The following is a 12,309-nucleotide window of genomic DNA, read 5'->3' as shown; positions in this document are numbered from 1 at the left end:
CTGTTGGTGCAGGGAACTTGGTCACCTTGGAAGTCATAGACCTTCCTTGCTCTTGCTGACCTGCACATTACCTTTTAACATGCAGTCACTGGGAAGTGTTATTGTGAGTGTGGATTAATACATTTTCCATGGCATGTATAAATGAGGCGTTCTGCATGAATACGCAGATACTCTTGCACAGTTTCTAACAGATTAAAAAAATGATGTGAAAATGTTTCGGCCATTCTGTCAGTCGTTGGTTGGTAAAGCCCTCTTTGGCACAACGTATGGCGCTGAGCATTTCATGTGTCTTTTTCTCAGTGAACACAATCTTTACTTGAAGTAATCAGATTTTTATTTAGACGGCTTTTCAAGATAATAATCATTGGAATATCAGGATAATATATGTTTATGGATGGTTGCACCTTGGCCTCCAAGACTTGATACTTGGGGAGGCGATTACATCCCACAGCATATTATATTAGACCCCAAACCTAATTATTTGGCGAGGTGTTATTTGTTGAATGAAGTTTTCCCCTTTTACTACTTTATTACAAACCTTACATTTGGGTAAGAAAACAAGACGTTTCTTTTTCATCACACCTCCTGGTTTATCCAGGTAATGTGTTTCATGCTTCAGGTGATATGGCCTCGTTCATGCTGGCACTGTAAAACCTTTTATATAGGACATTTGTAAACACATAAATGCATGCAACGGATTTTCATTGGTGCCGTTCAGTTTAGAGGAAATCTAATTCTGTGCGGGATCCAATTAGACACTTCTAATGCATGTTGTTAAGTCTACTTAAATGCAGGAGAAAAACTTACCTGGGAAGCATAAGGCTGTTTAACCTGGTGCATTAAGACTCCAGTATTTAGGTGGAAGGCACAGGCGCACCATCCAGCCCCTGTGCTAGCGCTCTGTATAACTTTGAAAGGCTGGATTGTGCACTGAGCAGTACATCCCCCACGGATGAAAGCAATCTGCCTTCCAAGCATTCGGCAGCATTGATGTCCTTGTTTTGAATCTGCTAGTTCCCTGATTTTACAAGTATGCAGCAAGTAAAATCGGAACTCCCCTGTAATATGTATTCTAGGTCACTAATGCAGATAAGTGTGACAGCCAGGCGACCCAGAATTGTCAGCAAAAGTAGCATCATTGTTCTTGTACACGTTTCCTGTAAAGCTCAATTGAACTTACAGATCAAATTGGATAAATATATTCAAGGTGCATCAACACCCAAGGTGGGCAGTCCTACAGTGGACTTCATATATTCACATACAGAAAACTATCAGCTATAACTCCGGTATTTATTTATTTTTTCCCAACCAGCGGCTGTTTTTTTTTTGTTGGTGTTCTACTATAGTCCATAGTAGTGTACGTTCTTAGATTGAGCCCAGTTTCACACTGGGTACGATTTGAGATGCGATTTCACATGTTAAATCGCATCTCAAATCGGCGGCATTTGCCGGCAATGGCACCGTCCTAATCGGTGCGATGCCGCTGCACCGATTTCAAAAAGTAGTTCCTGTACTACTTTTTGCGATTTCAGGCCGTGATTTACATTGAACCCTGCACAGATGTCTCTTAAATCGCGGCAAAAACACAGCGGTAAAATCGAAATTTTACCGCGATTTTGAATTCGCAGCAGTGTGAACCTAGCCTTAAATATACCAAGATTATTTTATTTTTTTAAGAGCATTTTACGTTACAATTGAATGATCATCTACTAAAAAAAAAAAAAAGTCTTGGGCACTTTTCACACATGCAGGTTTGCCTGTTGGTTTTTGTAGGCGGACTTGAATGAACGTTCCATGTTCCTCCTATGGAGCGGTGATATGTCCGCTGACATCTGCTCTGCTAAATTCAGACGGAGGGAAACCCTATTTTCCATCCATCTGGTGGATCAGTTTTCGTCTGATTCCCCATAGAGGAGAGCGGAGATCTGACAGGTCCGTCTCCGTACAGTAAGTAGAGATGGACCTGTCAGCCGCCGGCTCAGTGGGGATCAGTGGAGCGATCCCCGCTGAGCAAACTGTCTGTGAAAGACTGACATTATGTGTGAGAGGACCCTTATAGTTGCCCTTTTAGCAATGTGAAAATGAGTGCATGAGGAAAATACTCGTTAAGGCCTTGTGCACAGTAGACTGTTTTTTTTTGTTTTGTTTTTTGCAGCTGCATCTAGGGAAGTGGTGTGTTTTTTTTTTTTTTTATTTATTTTTTCCTGCCTCTAAACTCCCCTGCATGTTGGCTTATGTGTCTATGCACCCATAGGCTTTTAGCAGTGTTTTGTGGCAGGGGCTTTTAGAGGCCAACAAAAAACCCCAGTGCGTCAAGAAGCAGCAGTGTTTAGCACTTGAGCATTAATTCATTTCAATGGCCAAAATAAATGTATTATTCTGTCCAAGAAATACATTTGAGCCCAAGCGCTTGACGCCTGTCAGTGCGCCTTAACACTTACAAGCATCAAGCGCTTTTTCCTGCCAAAACGCTGCTACCAGGAGGAAACACTTCTAGGAGAGTTTGCAAAACATCCTGTGTGCATGAGGCTTAAGTAGTAGTAACAGTCATGTACAATCTTTATAGGCCAAGTATAACTACAAAACCATTGTAAGCGCCTTGAGGGCGGGGACTGATATTACAGTACTATATAAAGTACCTGTAATAAAGATAAGATTTTTCACATTGATCCATTATATACAGTATACTGTCAAAAGTACTGAGACACCTGCCTTTACACACATGAACTTTAATGGCACCCCAGTCTTAGTCCATAGGGTTCAATATTGAGTTGGCCCAACCTTTGGAGCTATAACAGCTTCAACTCTTCTAGGAAGGCTGTCCACAAGGTTTAGGAGTGTGTCTATGGGAATGTTTGACCATTTTTTTTCAGAAGTGAATTTGTGAGGCCAGGAACTGATGTTGGATGAGAAGGCCTGGCTTGCAGTCTCTGCTCTAATTCACCCCTAAGCTTCTAGGGGTGTCATTAAAATTTATGTAAAGACAGGTGTCCCAATACTTTTGACAATATAGAGTGTGTGTATATATGCATTTCTATCAACATTTTATGTTTACTGTAATGTATGCATTTTTTTTTTATTACAGGCCCACAAAGATGCCACTGATCTTCTGAAGACTTTAGGAGAAAAAGTCTGAAATCGGATGTAACCTAACTAGGATAATTCCACTTTATGGATGGAAACCAACTTCTGGGAGTCACATTGCCATGGCACAAAATGGGTGCTGTAATGTACTCTGAGCAGAGTATTCTCTGTTCATTACTGTTGCCAGGCAGGCATAAGCGAGAGAGACCCTGCCTGTAGGCAGTTTTTTAATTAACTTAATTTTTTTTTTTTTTTTGTTAAGGGGAAGTGGCCAATAACAGTCTTAGGATCTGGTTCCACATTAGATCCGTTCAGGCTCTGGTCAGCCAGGGAGCCTTCCATTATGATTATGTATGCAGTTCATGTCTGCATATAGGAAATATACTACTGTGTGTTATAATGATATATTTAAAGGTGTATTTAAAGGTGTATTTGCAATTTTACATTGAGGAACATTTGTCTGACTTTTTGTTTTTAGATGCAGATTTACTCCCGAGACCCTCTGTCTCTCTAAGATGCCCTTTTTATACCCAATTGTTTTACTGACCAGTTGTCAGTGCACCTAATTGGTTGCATTTGATGTTTTCATGAGATTTGCAAATCGTTGCATTTGGTTTTTATGCAGCTTTTACACCACGTCCCAACTTTTTTTTTTTTTGAGGTCGTAGAGACTTTTTCAGAGGCCAGTACCTCTTTGGAACCTGCATATCTCCTAGTCTGACTTGTTAAATGTTCACTTGATAGTTGTTGATGGATGAGCCATCACTGTTTCACTATGTAGCAATACATGGTTCTCTTTGCCTTTAACCTTTTTGCTTTCTTAATTGTATAGCTAGCAATTAAAATTTTATTTGCAATATTAAACTGTCCTCCTGCCTTGAGTAATCCCAATTATATTGTGGCTGCAGGAAAGGAGACTGTGGGCATTTAACAAAACTGGAGCAGCTGTGCATGGCAACCAAACAGGTTATATCTTTAGCTTGTTCAGCTAGGCTTTGGAAATGAAAGATAGAAGTTGATGGGTTGCCATGCAAAGCTGCTTCAGTTTTGATAAAATCATGTTTCTTCCTGGGTGTTCAGAAATCTCCGGCCAGAATACTTTACTACACTGCTTAGCATGCATTGTTGGTAACATTTTCTGCAAGATAGGTTGATGGGGACAAGAAACTTGAAAATAGATCCTTTAGGGGCAGATAACCTGCCTATCATGTTTGGGGGGGGGGGGTTAAACTCAAACCTGCTGCAAAAAAAAGCATAGTCACTCCAGGCTTCTTACCTGCAAAGTTGCACTGTATATAACCTTGAACATCTGCCTCTGGTGGGTGTGTTGGATGCCTACACAGTATGGTTCCAATCACCAATGGCTACCTCTCCAGTGTGCCCCCCACAACCTATTGGACAACCAAGACCAGTGGCAAAATGTTTTATTTGATCCGCACACCTTGATCCAGCACGCATACATAAATGGCGACTACACCTCCTTTGTAACGCTAAATTGGTAGCCTGTAAGGCCTGGTTCACATCTATGCCGTTAGTATGTTCCAGGTGCATTTTGTGTTTTTCTATACACATTTGTGATCCATTGAAGTCTATGGAACCAAAAACCAGTAAAAACAAAAAAAAAAATGCCTGGCCCTTTTCATAAAATGCACAGATGTGAACATGACCCATAGGGAACCATGGCAAATGGACTGTGATGTGTTTTTGCAAAACTGAAAACACACAAAAAAAAAACGTTTAGGTGTGAACCAGGCCTAAAGTGTTGCCTATGGAGATTTTCAAATAACGAAGTCTTGCATGTTTGGTAGCTATTTACTGGCCGTAGCATGATCTTTTATACTTTACCAAAAATTGGACAATAGTTTGTGCTTGTGTACATTAAATTATATTTTTACAGACAATTAGCCTTTAAAAAAAACTGCTGTGCAAATACCATGACAACAAATAAATACATTGCAAAACCCACCATTTTATTCTCTAGGGCCTCTGCTAAAAACATATATGTATATACACATGTAAACAAAAAGTCCTAGTCTTAAAGTGATGCCCACAGCATTGTGGGGGAGAAAGAAAAAAATAGACCTTTAGTTGCCCGCTCTCCATGGCAAGTGAATTACAAAAATCTGCCAGCAGCAGATATGGTACTTTTTTTTTTTTATTCCCCTCATACAGCGTTTTAATTGACCTTTCTGTTGATATATTTGCATCAAATGTTTTCTTTTGAGCATGCTGGAGCTTGGCTTTAAACAAACATGTAGAAACATTAGATTCTAGATTAGGACTCTTCCACATCCTCAGGAATGAGTCCTAATAAGATGTGAGAAGGTCAATAAGCTGTGACAGCAGATATGTAAGCTGAAGTGGCAGCACTGGCACAATGTATGAATCTGTAAGCATGTCAACCAGACTTTATACTGTATTAGGTCAGACAAATATGATAAAGTAGTGTAGGGGTTAACAGTTATCAACCTCGGCAGCATCTTGTTTAAGGGAATCTGACTAGACATGCTTTGACAAAGTCAGTCACTGCTAGAATCAGATAAAAGGCTGGACTTTCTCACCAGCAAGAACAAAGCTCTAAAAAGGACTGCTCACTGCCGATCGGTTGGGTCCCCAAAAAAAAACCAGGTGCATCCTCGAGTAACAGCGCAGAGCCCTAGAGATAATATAAAACGCCAAAGGGAATAATTCTTGCACACAAATATGATATAAGCAATGACAAAGGACTTCAAGAGCATCAGCTGATGTAACCAGTGAATAATGTACACAGCCCATGGTACCCACAATCATGCATCCACAAGTGCGCTCCAACAAAGAATGGCCACAGATTTCCAATAGAATAAATAAAAGGTGTACGCTTTATTGACAAACCTCATCATGAATCCACTTATGTGTAAACAGAAATCAGGCACTCTTACATATCCTTCCACTCCATGGTGTTGAGCCCAAGGACCCCTCGTCGGGTAGCCAATCCTGTAATGTTACAAATCCAATTGCAATGTGAAGCATGAAGCCGAGTCCCGGTTGTGCCTGTGCACTTTCCAAAATCCAGAAGTGACATATTGTTAGTACTCCAAGCTGTTTCTGGGATAACAGAAGGCATTTGGGAGTAATGGCAGTAGACGGCAACTCCTCAGGAGCAAGGTCATCAGACAACGACTGGGGTAGATTTACTAAAAAAAGAAGACTGCAAAATCTGGTGCAGCTGTGCATGGTAGCCAATTAGCTTCTAAGAGCCGGTTCACACTGGCACAGGGCACAACTTCGGGGGCGACTCGGCAAGGTGTCCTGAAGACGACTTCAGAGGCGACTTGCAAAATTACTTCTGTATAGAAGTCAATGCAAGTTGCCCCCAAAGTCGTACAAGAACCTTGCGTCGCTCCTATTAGAACGGTTCTATTGAATAGAATGGGACGCGACTTGTCAGGCGGCTGAGTCGCCCCAGTGTGAACCGGCTCTTACTTCAGCTTGTTCAATTACACTTTGACAAGAAAAATCTAAAAAAGCTGATTGGTTCCCAAGCAGCATGGCACCAGATTATGCACTCTCCAGTTTTCGTAAATCAACCCTACAATGTAGCTGAGGGCTCAGAAGCTTTAGGAGAACGCTTGTGGCCGCAGCAATCAAAGTAAATAAATTGGTAATTTGGGTCATGAAAACATGGCATGACCATTGTAAAAACCTCATCAGAGAGGAGATGGCCTGTCATACCCGACAGAGTCAATGAGGACGACTGAAGATGACACCAAGATCAGAGGATAACATGATTCCAAGTTAAAGATATTGGCCCGGATTCAGAAAGGACTGACGACGGCGTATCTCCAGATACGCCATCGTAAGTCCAAATGAGCGCCGTCGTATCTATGCGCTTATTCAGAAAGGCAGTTAGGCCTGAATCTGGCCAAGATACGACCGACATCTCTTATGCCGTCGTATCTTGGGTGCATATTTACGCTGGCCGCAAGGAGCGCTTCCGTAGATTTACGCGTCGAATATGCAAATGACCTAGATACGCCGATTCACAAACGTACTTGCGCCCGTCGGATTTAGCTACGCCGTTTACGTAAGGCTTATGTCCGGCATAAGTTTACCCCTCATAAAGCAGGGGTAAGTCATGTTAAGGTATGGACGTCGGAACAGCGTCGTATTTTATGTCGTTTGCGTAAGTGGTACGTGAATGGCGCTGGGCGTAAGTTACGTTCACGTCTAAAGCATTGAGCCAACGTATCTTAGGGAGTATTTGCGACGTGATTCTGAGCATGCGCCGTTAGATCTGCCATGCATTTACATGGGGTCACGGTTAATTTAAATACAACACGCCCACGGCCTTGCTTATTTGAATTAGGCGGGCTTACCCCGGCCCATTTACGCTACGCCAACGTAACTTTGGGAGCAAGTGCTTTGTGAATACTGTACTTGCCTCTCAATGTTACATCGGCGTAGCGCATATGAGATGCGCTACGCCTGCTCAAAGATACGACAATGTATCTGAATCATGGCCATTGACACCATCAGAAGGAATACTGCAAGCAGCCCCCAGTAATAAAAATAGAATGTAAACTGGGGCACCCAGTACAGCAGGACTGTCCTCTCCGTGTCTAGAATCAGACACGTGACGGTAAGGCAATGTAAAGGGTCCAATAAAGGGGCCTTAGAAGCTCACAAAACCAGGGCAGCTGATGATCAAATGGCTAGGAGGTGACCAACAGCACTGGAGGTGGGCAGCAGAAAGGGATTACGTTTCATGTGGCTCTCTGCAAGCAGCAACAGCCTATGGAAGTATTTAACCCGAAGGGTTAAAGATTTCTCGTGTGGCTCGATTTATATTTGTAAATGGACTAGATCACGGGTCTCCAAACTTTCTAAACAAAAAGGGCAAGTTCATGGTTCTTTTAGGGGGCCAGATTCTGGCCAGTGGGAGTAAATAGTATCTCATTATTGGCGTGAGTGGGAGGAATAATGCCCCATCCATGGTGTCGAAGGAATAGTGTACCATCTTTGGGGAGGGGGGGGGGGCAGTGGGAGGAATAGTACCTTATTTTTGCTGTCAGTGGTAAGAATATTCCTCCATCATGGGTGCCTCATCATCATTAGCGTCAGTGGGAGGCATAGTGTCCCAGTCATTAGCGTCAGTGGGAGGCATAGTGTCCCCGTCATTAGCGTCAGTGGGAGGCATAGTGTCCCCGTCATTAGCGTCAGTGGGAGGCATAGTGTCCCCGTCATTAGCGTCAGTGGGAGGCATAGTGTCCCCGTCAGTGGGAGGCATAGTGTCCCCGTCAGTGGGAGGCATAGTGTCCCCGTCAGTGGGAGGCATAGTGTCCCCGTCAGTGGGAGGCATAGTGTCCCCGTCAGTGGGAGGCATAGTGTCCCCGTCAGTGGGAGGCATAGTGTCCCCGTCAGTGGGAGGCATAGTGTCCCCGTCAGTGGGAGGCATAGTGTCCCCGTCAGTGGGAGGCATAGTGTCCCCGTCAGTGGGAGGCATAGTGTCCCCGTCAGTGGGAGGCATAGTGTCCCCGTCAGTGGGAGGCATAGTGTCCCCGTCAGTGGGAGGCATAGTGTCCCCGTCAGTGGGAGGCATAGTGTCCCCGTCAGTGGGAGGCATAGTGTCCCCGTCAGTGGGAGGCATAGTGTCCCCGTCAGTGGGAGGCATAGTGTCCCCGTCAGTGGGAGGCATAGTGTCCCCGTCAGTGGGAGGCATAGTGTCCCCGTCAGTGGGAGGCATAGTGTCCCCGTCAGTGGGAGGCATAGTGTCCCCGTCAGTGGGAGGCATAGTGTCCCCGTCAGTGGGAGGCATAGTGTCCCCGTCAGTGGGAGGCATAGTGTCCCCGTCAGTGGGAGGCATAGTGCCCCCGTCAGTGGGAGGCATAGTGCCCCCGTCAGTGGGAGGCATAGTGCCCCCGTCAGTGGGAGGCATAGTGCCCCCGTCAGTGGGAGGCATAGTGCCCCCGTCAGTGGGAGGCATAGTGCCCCCGTCAGTGGGAGGCATAGTGCCCCCGTCAGTGGGAGGCATAGTGCCCCCGTCAGTGGGAGGCATAGTGTCCCCGTCAGTGGGAGGCATAGTGTCCCCGTCAGTGGGAGGCATAGTGCCCCGTATCAATGGTGTCAGTGGGAGGCATAGTGCCCCCGTCAGTGGGAGGCATAGTGCCCCGTATCAATGGTGTCAGTGGGAGGCATAGTGCCCCCGTCAGTGGGAGGCATAGTGCCCAGTATCAATGGTGTCAGTGGGAGGCATAGTGTCCCCGTCAGTGGGAGGCATAGTGTCCCCGTCATTAGCGTCAGTGGGAGGCATAGTGTCCCCGTCATTAGCGTCAGTGGGAGGCATAGTGTCCCCGTCAGTGGGAGGCATAGTGTCCCCGTCAGTGGGAGGCATAGTGTCCCCGTCAGTGGGAGGCATAGTGTCCCCGTCAGTGGGAGGCATAGTGTCCCCGTCAGTGGGAGGCATAGTGTCCCCGTCAGTGGGAGGCATAGTGTCCCCGTCAGTGGGAGGCATAGTGTCCCCGTCAGTGGGAGGCATAGTGTCCCCGTCAGTGGGAGGCATAGTGTCCCCGTCAGTGGGAGGCATAGTGTCCCCGTCAGTGGGAGGCATAGTGTCCCCGTCAGTGGGAGGCATAGTGTCCCCGTCAGTGGGAGGCATAGTGTCCCCGTCAGTGGGAGGCATAGTGCCCCCGTCAGTGGGAGGCATAGTGCCCCCGTCAGTGGGAGGCATAGTGCCCCCGTCAGTGGGAGGCATAGTGCCCCCGTCAGTGGGAGGCATAGTGCCCCCGTCAGTGGGAGGCATAGTGCCCCCGTCAGTGGGAGGCATAGTGCCCCCGTCAGTGGGAGGCATAGTGTCCCCGTCAGTGGGAGGCATAGTGTCCCCGTCAGTGGGAGGCATAGTGCCCCGTATCAATGGTGTCAGTGGGAGGCATAGTGCCCCCGTCAGTGGGAGGCATAGTGCCCCGTATCAATGGTGTCAGTGGGAGGCATAGTGCCCCCGTCAGTGGGAGGCATAGTGCCCAGTATCAATGGTGTCAGTGGGAGGCATAGTGCCCCCATCAGTGGGAGGCATAGTGTCCCCGTCAGTGGGAGGCATAGTGCCCCATATCAATGGTGTCAGTGGAAGGCATAGTGTACCAAGGGCTAGGAAAATAAGGCAAGAAAGTGGCCGCATGCAGCTGCAGTTTGGAGACCATGGGCAAGATGATCAATAGTTCAATTCACAAATCAGTTTTTTTTCTTGCTCAGCTATTAGTTTCTTGATATTGTATCATACATGTTTCTAAAAGCTCAACTCACAAAGGGTACATAACGCTCTTTATCTAACCTGCTTGGTAAGTCGTGATGTTCTATCAGACTATAATACATTTTATGAATATTCAGTTTAAATTCGAAAAGCAAATTCCTTTTTACTTCTTTCATCTGCACATGACTGGGTATTAAAAACAAAAATGATTGCGCTTGTGTCAACATCATAAAATAAACAGATATCCATCACAAATAAGAATCAGAAAAACAAAGTGTTGCACTATTAAAGTGACATCTACAAAACAAGTTGTGCTCAATAATCTCAAATTCCAGTGAATCTCCAAATCATGTCAAATTCCAAATATAGTGGGCCAACCACCACCCACAAAACCAGATAAGATACGTATTCTTACCAGAAGAATAGGACCCCCTATCAGGAAGGGGTTATTATATTCGCAGTGTGCATATTTCAGGAAGGCTCAGGGATACAGTATAAGCGTCGTCTCCCGATACAACCCACAACGAGGATCACAAACTCCCCACAGCGTAATGTAAATGAATAAAACACTACAATGGGTATAAAAAGTCTACACACTCCTGTTAAAATGTCAGGTTTCTGTGATGTATAAAAAATAAAATAGAGACGAAGATAACATTTCAGAACTTTTTCCAATTTTAACCATTTACCTACAGGGCGCTTTTAGTGCTTTCGCACTTTGAATGACAATTGCACGGTCATGCAACACTGTATCCAAATGATTTTTTTTATCATTTTCTCCACACAAATATAACTTTTTGGTGGTATTTAATCACTGCTGAGTTTATTTTTTACAAAAAAAAAAAAAAGGTGAAAATTATTTCTGTAAATACATTTTTCTCCTTCACTGATGAGGCATTAATTTGGCCCTGATGGTCATGGATAAGCAGCACTGCTGGACACTGAAAGGTAGCAGTGACTGGCATCACTAATGGGAACTGATTAGTGGCACCAGAGGGATTTACTGTAATCAGGGCACTGATGATCATCAGTGCCTTGATTACATGTCTGGGTGTTTCCTGCGAGGAGATGCCGCTGATCAGCTCTTCTCGCCACACACTCATTGTGTGGCAATGTGAGATGATCACTGGCACCTCTGTGTTTACATGTGACCGGCGGAAAACAGTTAATGTGACCTATAAACTGTACAACTCAGTAGAAAAACAAACTGAAATCCTTTAGTTGGGGGGGGGGGGAATAAAAACCTAAAGTAAATAATGTGGTTGCATAAGTGTGCACACCCCCCTATAACTGGGGATGTAGCTGTGTTCAGAATTAAGCCATCACATGTTAAATAGGAGTCCTTACACACCTGCCATCATTTAAAGTGCCTCTGATTAACCCCAAGTAAAAGTTCAGCTGTTAGGTCTTTCCTGACATTTTCCCAATCGCATCCTACAGCGAAAGCCATGTTCTGCAGAAAGCGCCCAAAGCAACAGAGGGATCTCATTGTTAAAAGGTATCCGTCAGGAGAAGGGAACAAAAGAATTTCCAAGGCATTAGATATACCATGGAACACAGTGAAGACAGTCATCAGCAAGTGCAGAAAATGTGGCACAACAATGACATTACCAAGAACTGGCCGTCCCTCCAAAATTGATTAGAAGACGAGACGAAAACTGGTCAGGGAGGCTGCCAAGAGGCCTACAGCAACATTAAAGGAGCTGCAGGAATATCTGGCAAGTACTGGCTGTGTGGTACATGTAACAATCTATCGTATTCTTCATATGTCTGGGCTATGGGGTAGAGTGGCAAGATGGAAGCCTTTTCTTACACAGAGAAACATCCAAGCCTGGCTAAATTTTGCAAAAACACATCTGAAATCTCCCAAAAGCATATGGGAAAACGTGTTTTGGTCTGATAAAACCCAAGGTTGAACTTTTGGGAAAAAATTCCAAAAGATATGCTTGGCACAAAAACACCACTGCACATCACCAAAAGAACACCATACCCACTGTGAAGCA

At 45.0% G+C, this 12,309-nt stretch overlaps 1 protein-coding gene across 1 annotated transcript in view; it reads left to right on the top strand.

Moving 5' to 3' along the window:
* RMDN1 (regulator of microtubule dynamics 1) overlaps positions 1 to 3,948 on the top strand; it is a 32,466-nt gene extending 28,518 nt beyond the window's left edge. Inside the window, exon 10 of the mRNA XM_040354580.1 lies at positions 3,086 to 3,948. Coding sequence (XP_040210514.1) covers positions 3,086 to 3,136 — 51 coding nt within the window. The 3' untranslated portion in view covers positions 3,137 to 3,948. The remainder of the gene's footprint in view (positions 1 to 3,085) is intronic.
* Positions 3,949 to 12,309: the final 8,361 nt, after the last annotated feature.

Source organism: Rana temporaria, chromosome 5 (assembly GCF_905171775.1).
Source record: "Rana temporaria chromosome 5, aRanTem1.1, whole genome shotgun sequence".
Lineage (NCBI taxonomy): Eukaryota > Metazoa > Chordata > Amphibia > Anura > Ranidae > Rana > Rana temporaria.
Note: the sequence above shows the minus strand (reverse complement) of the source record. Positions and strands in the feature narration are given on the sequence as shown.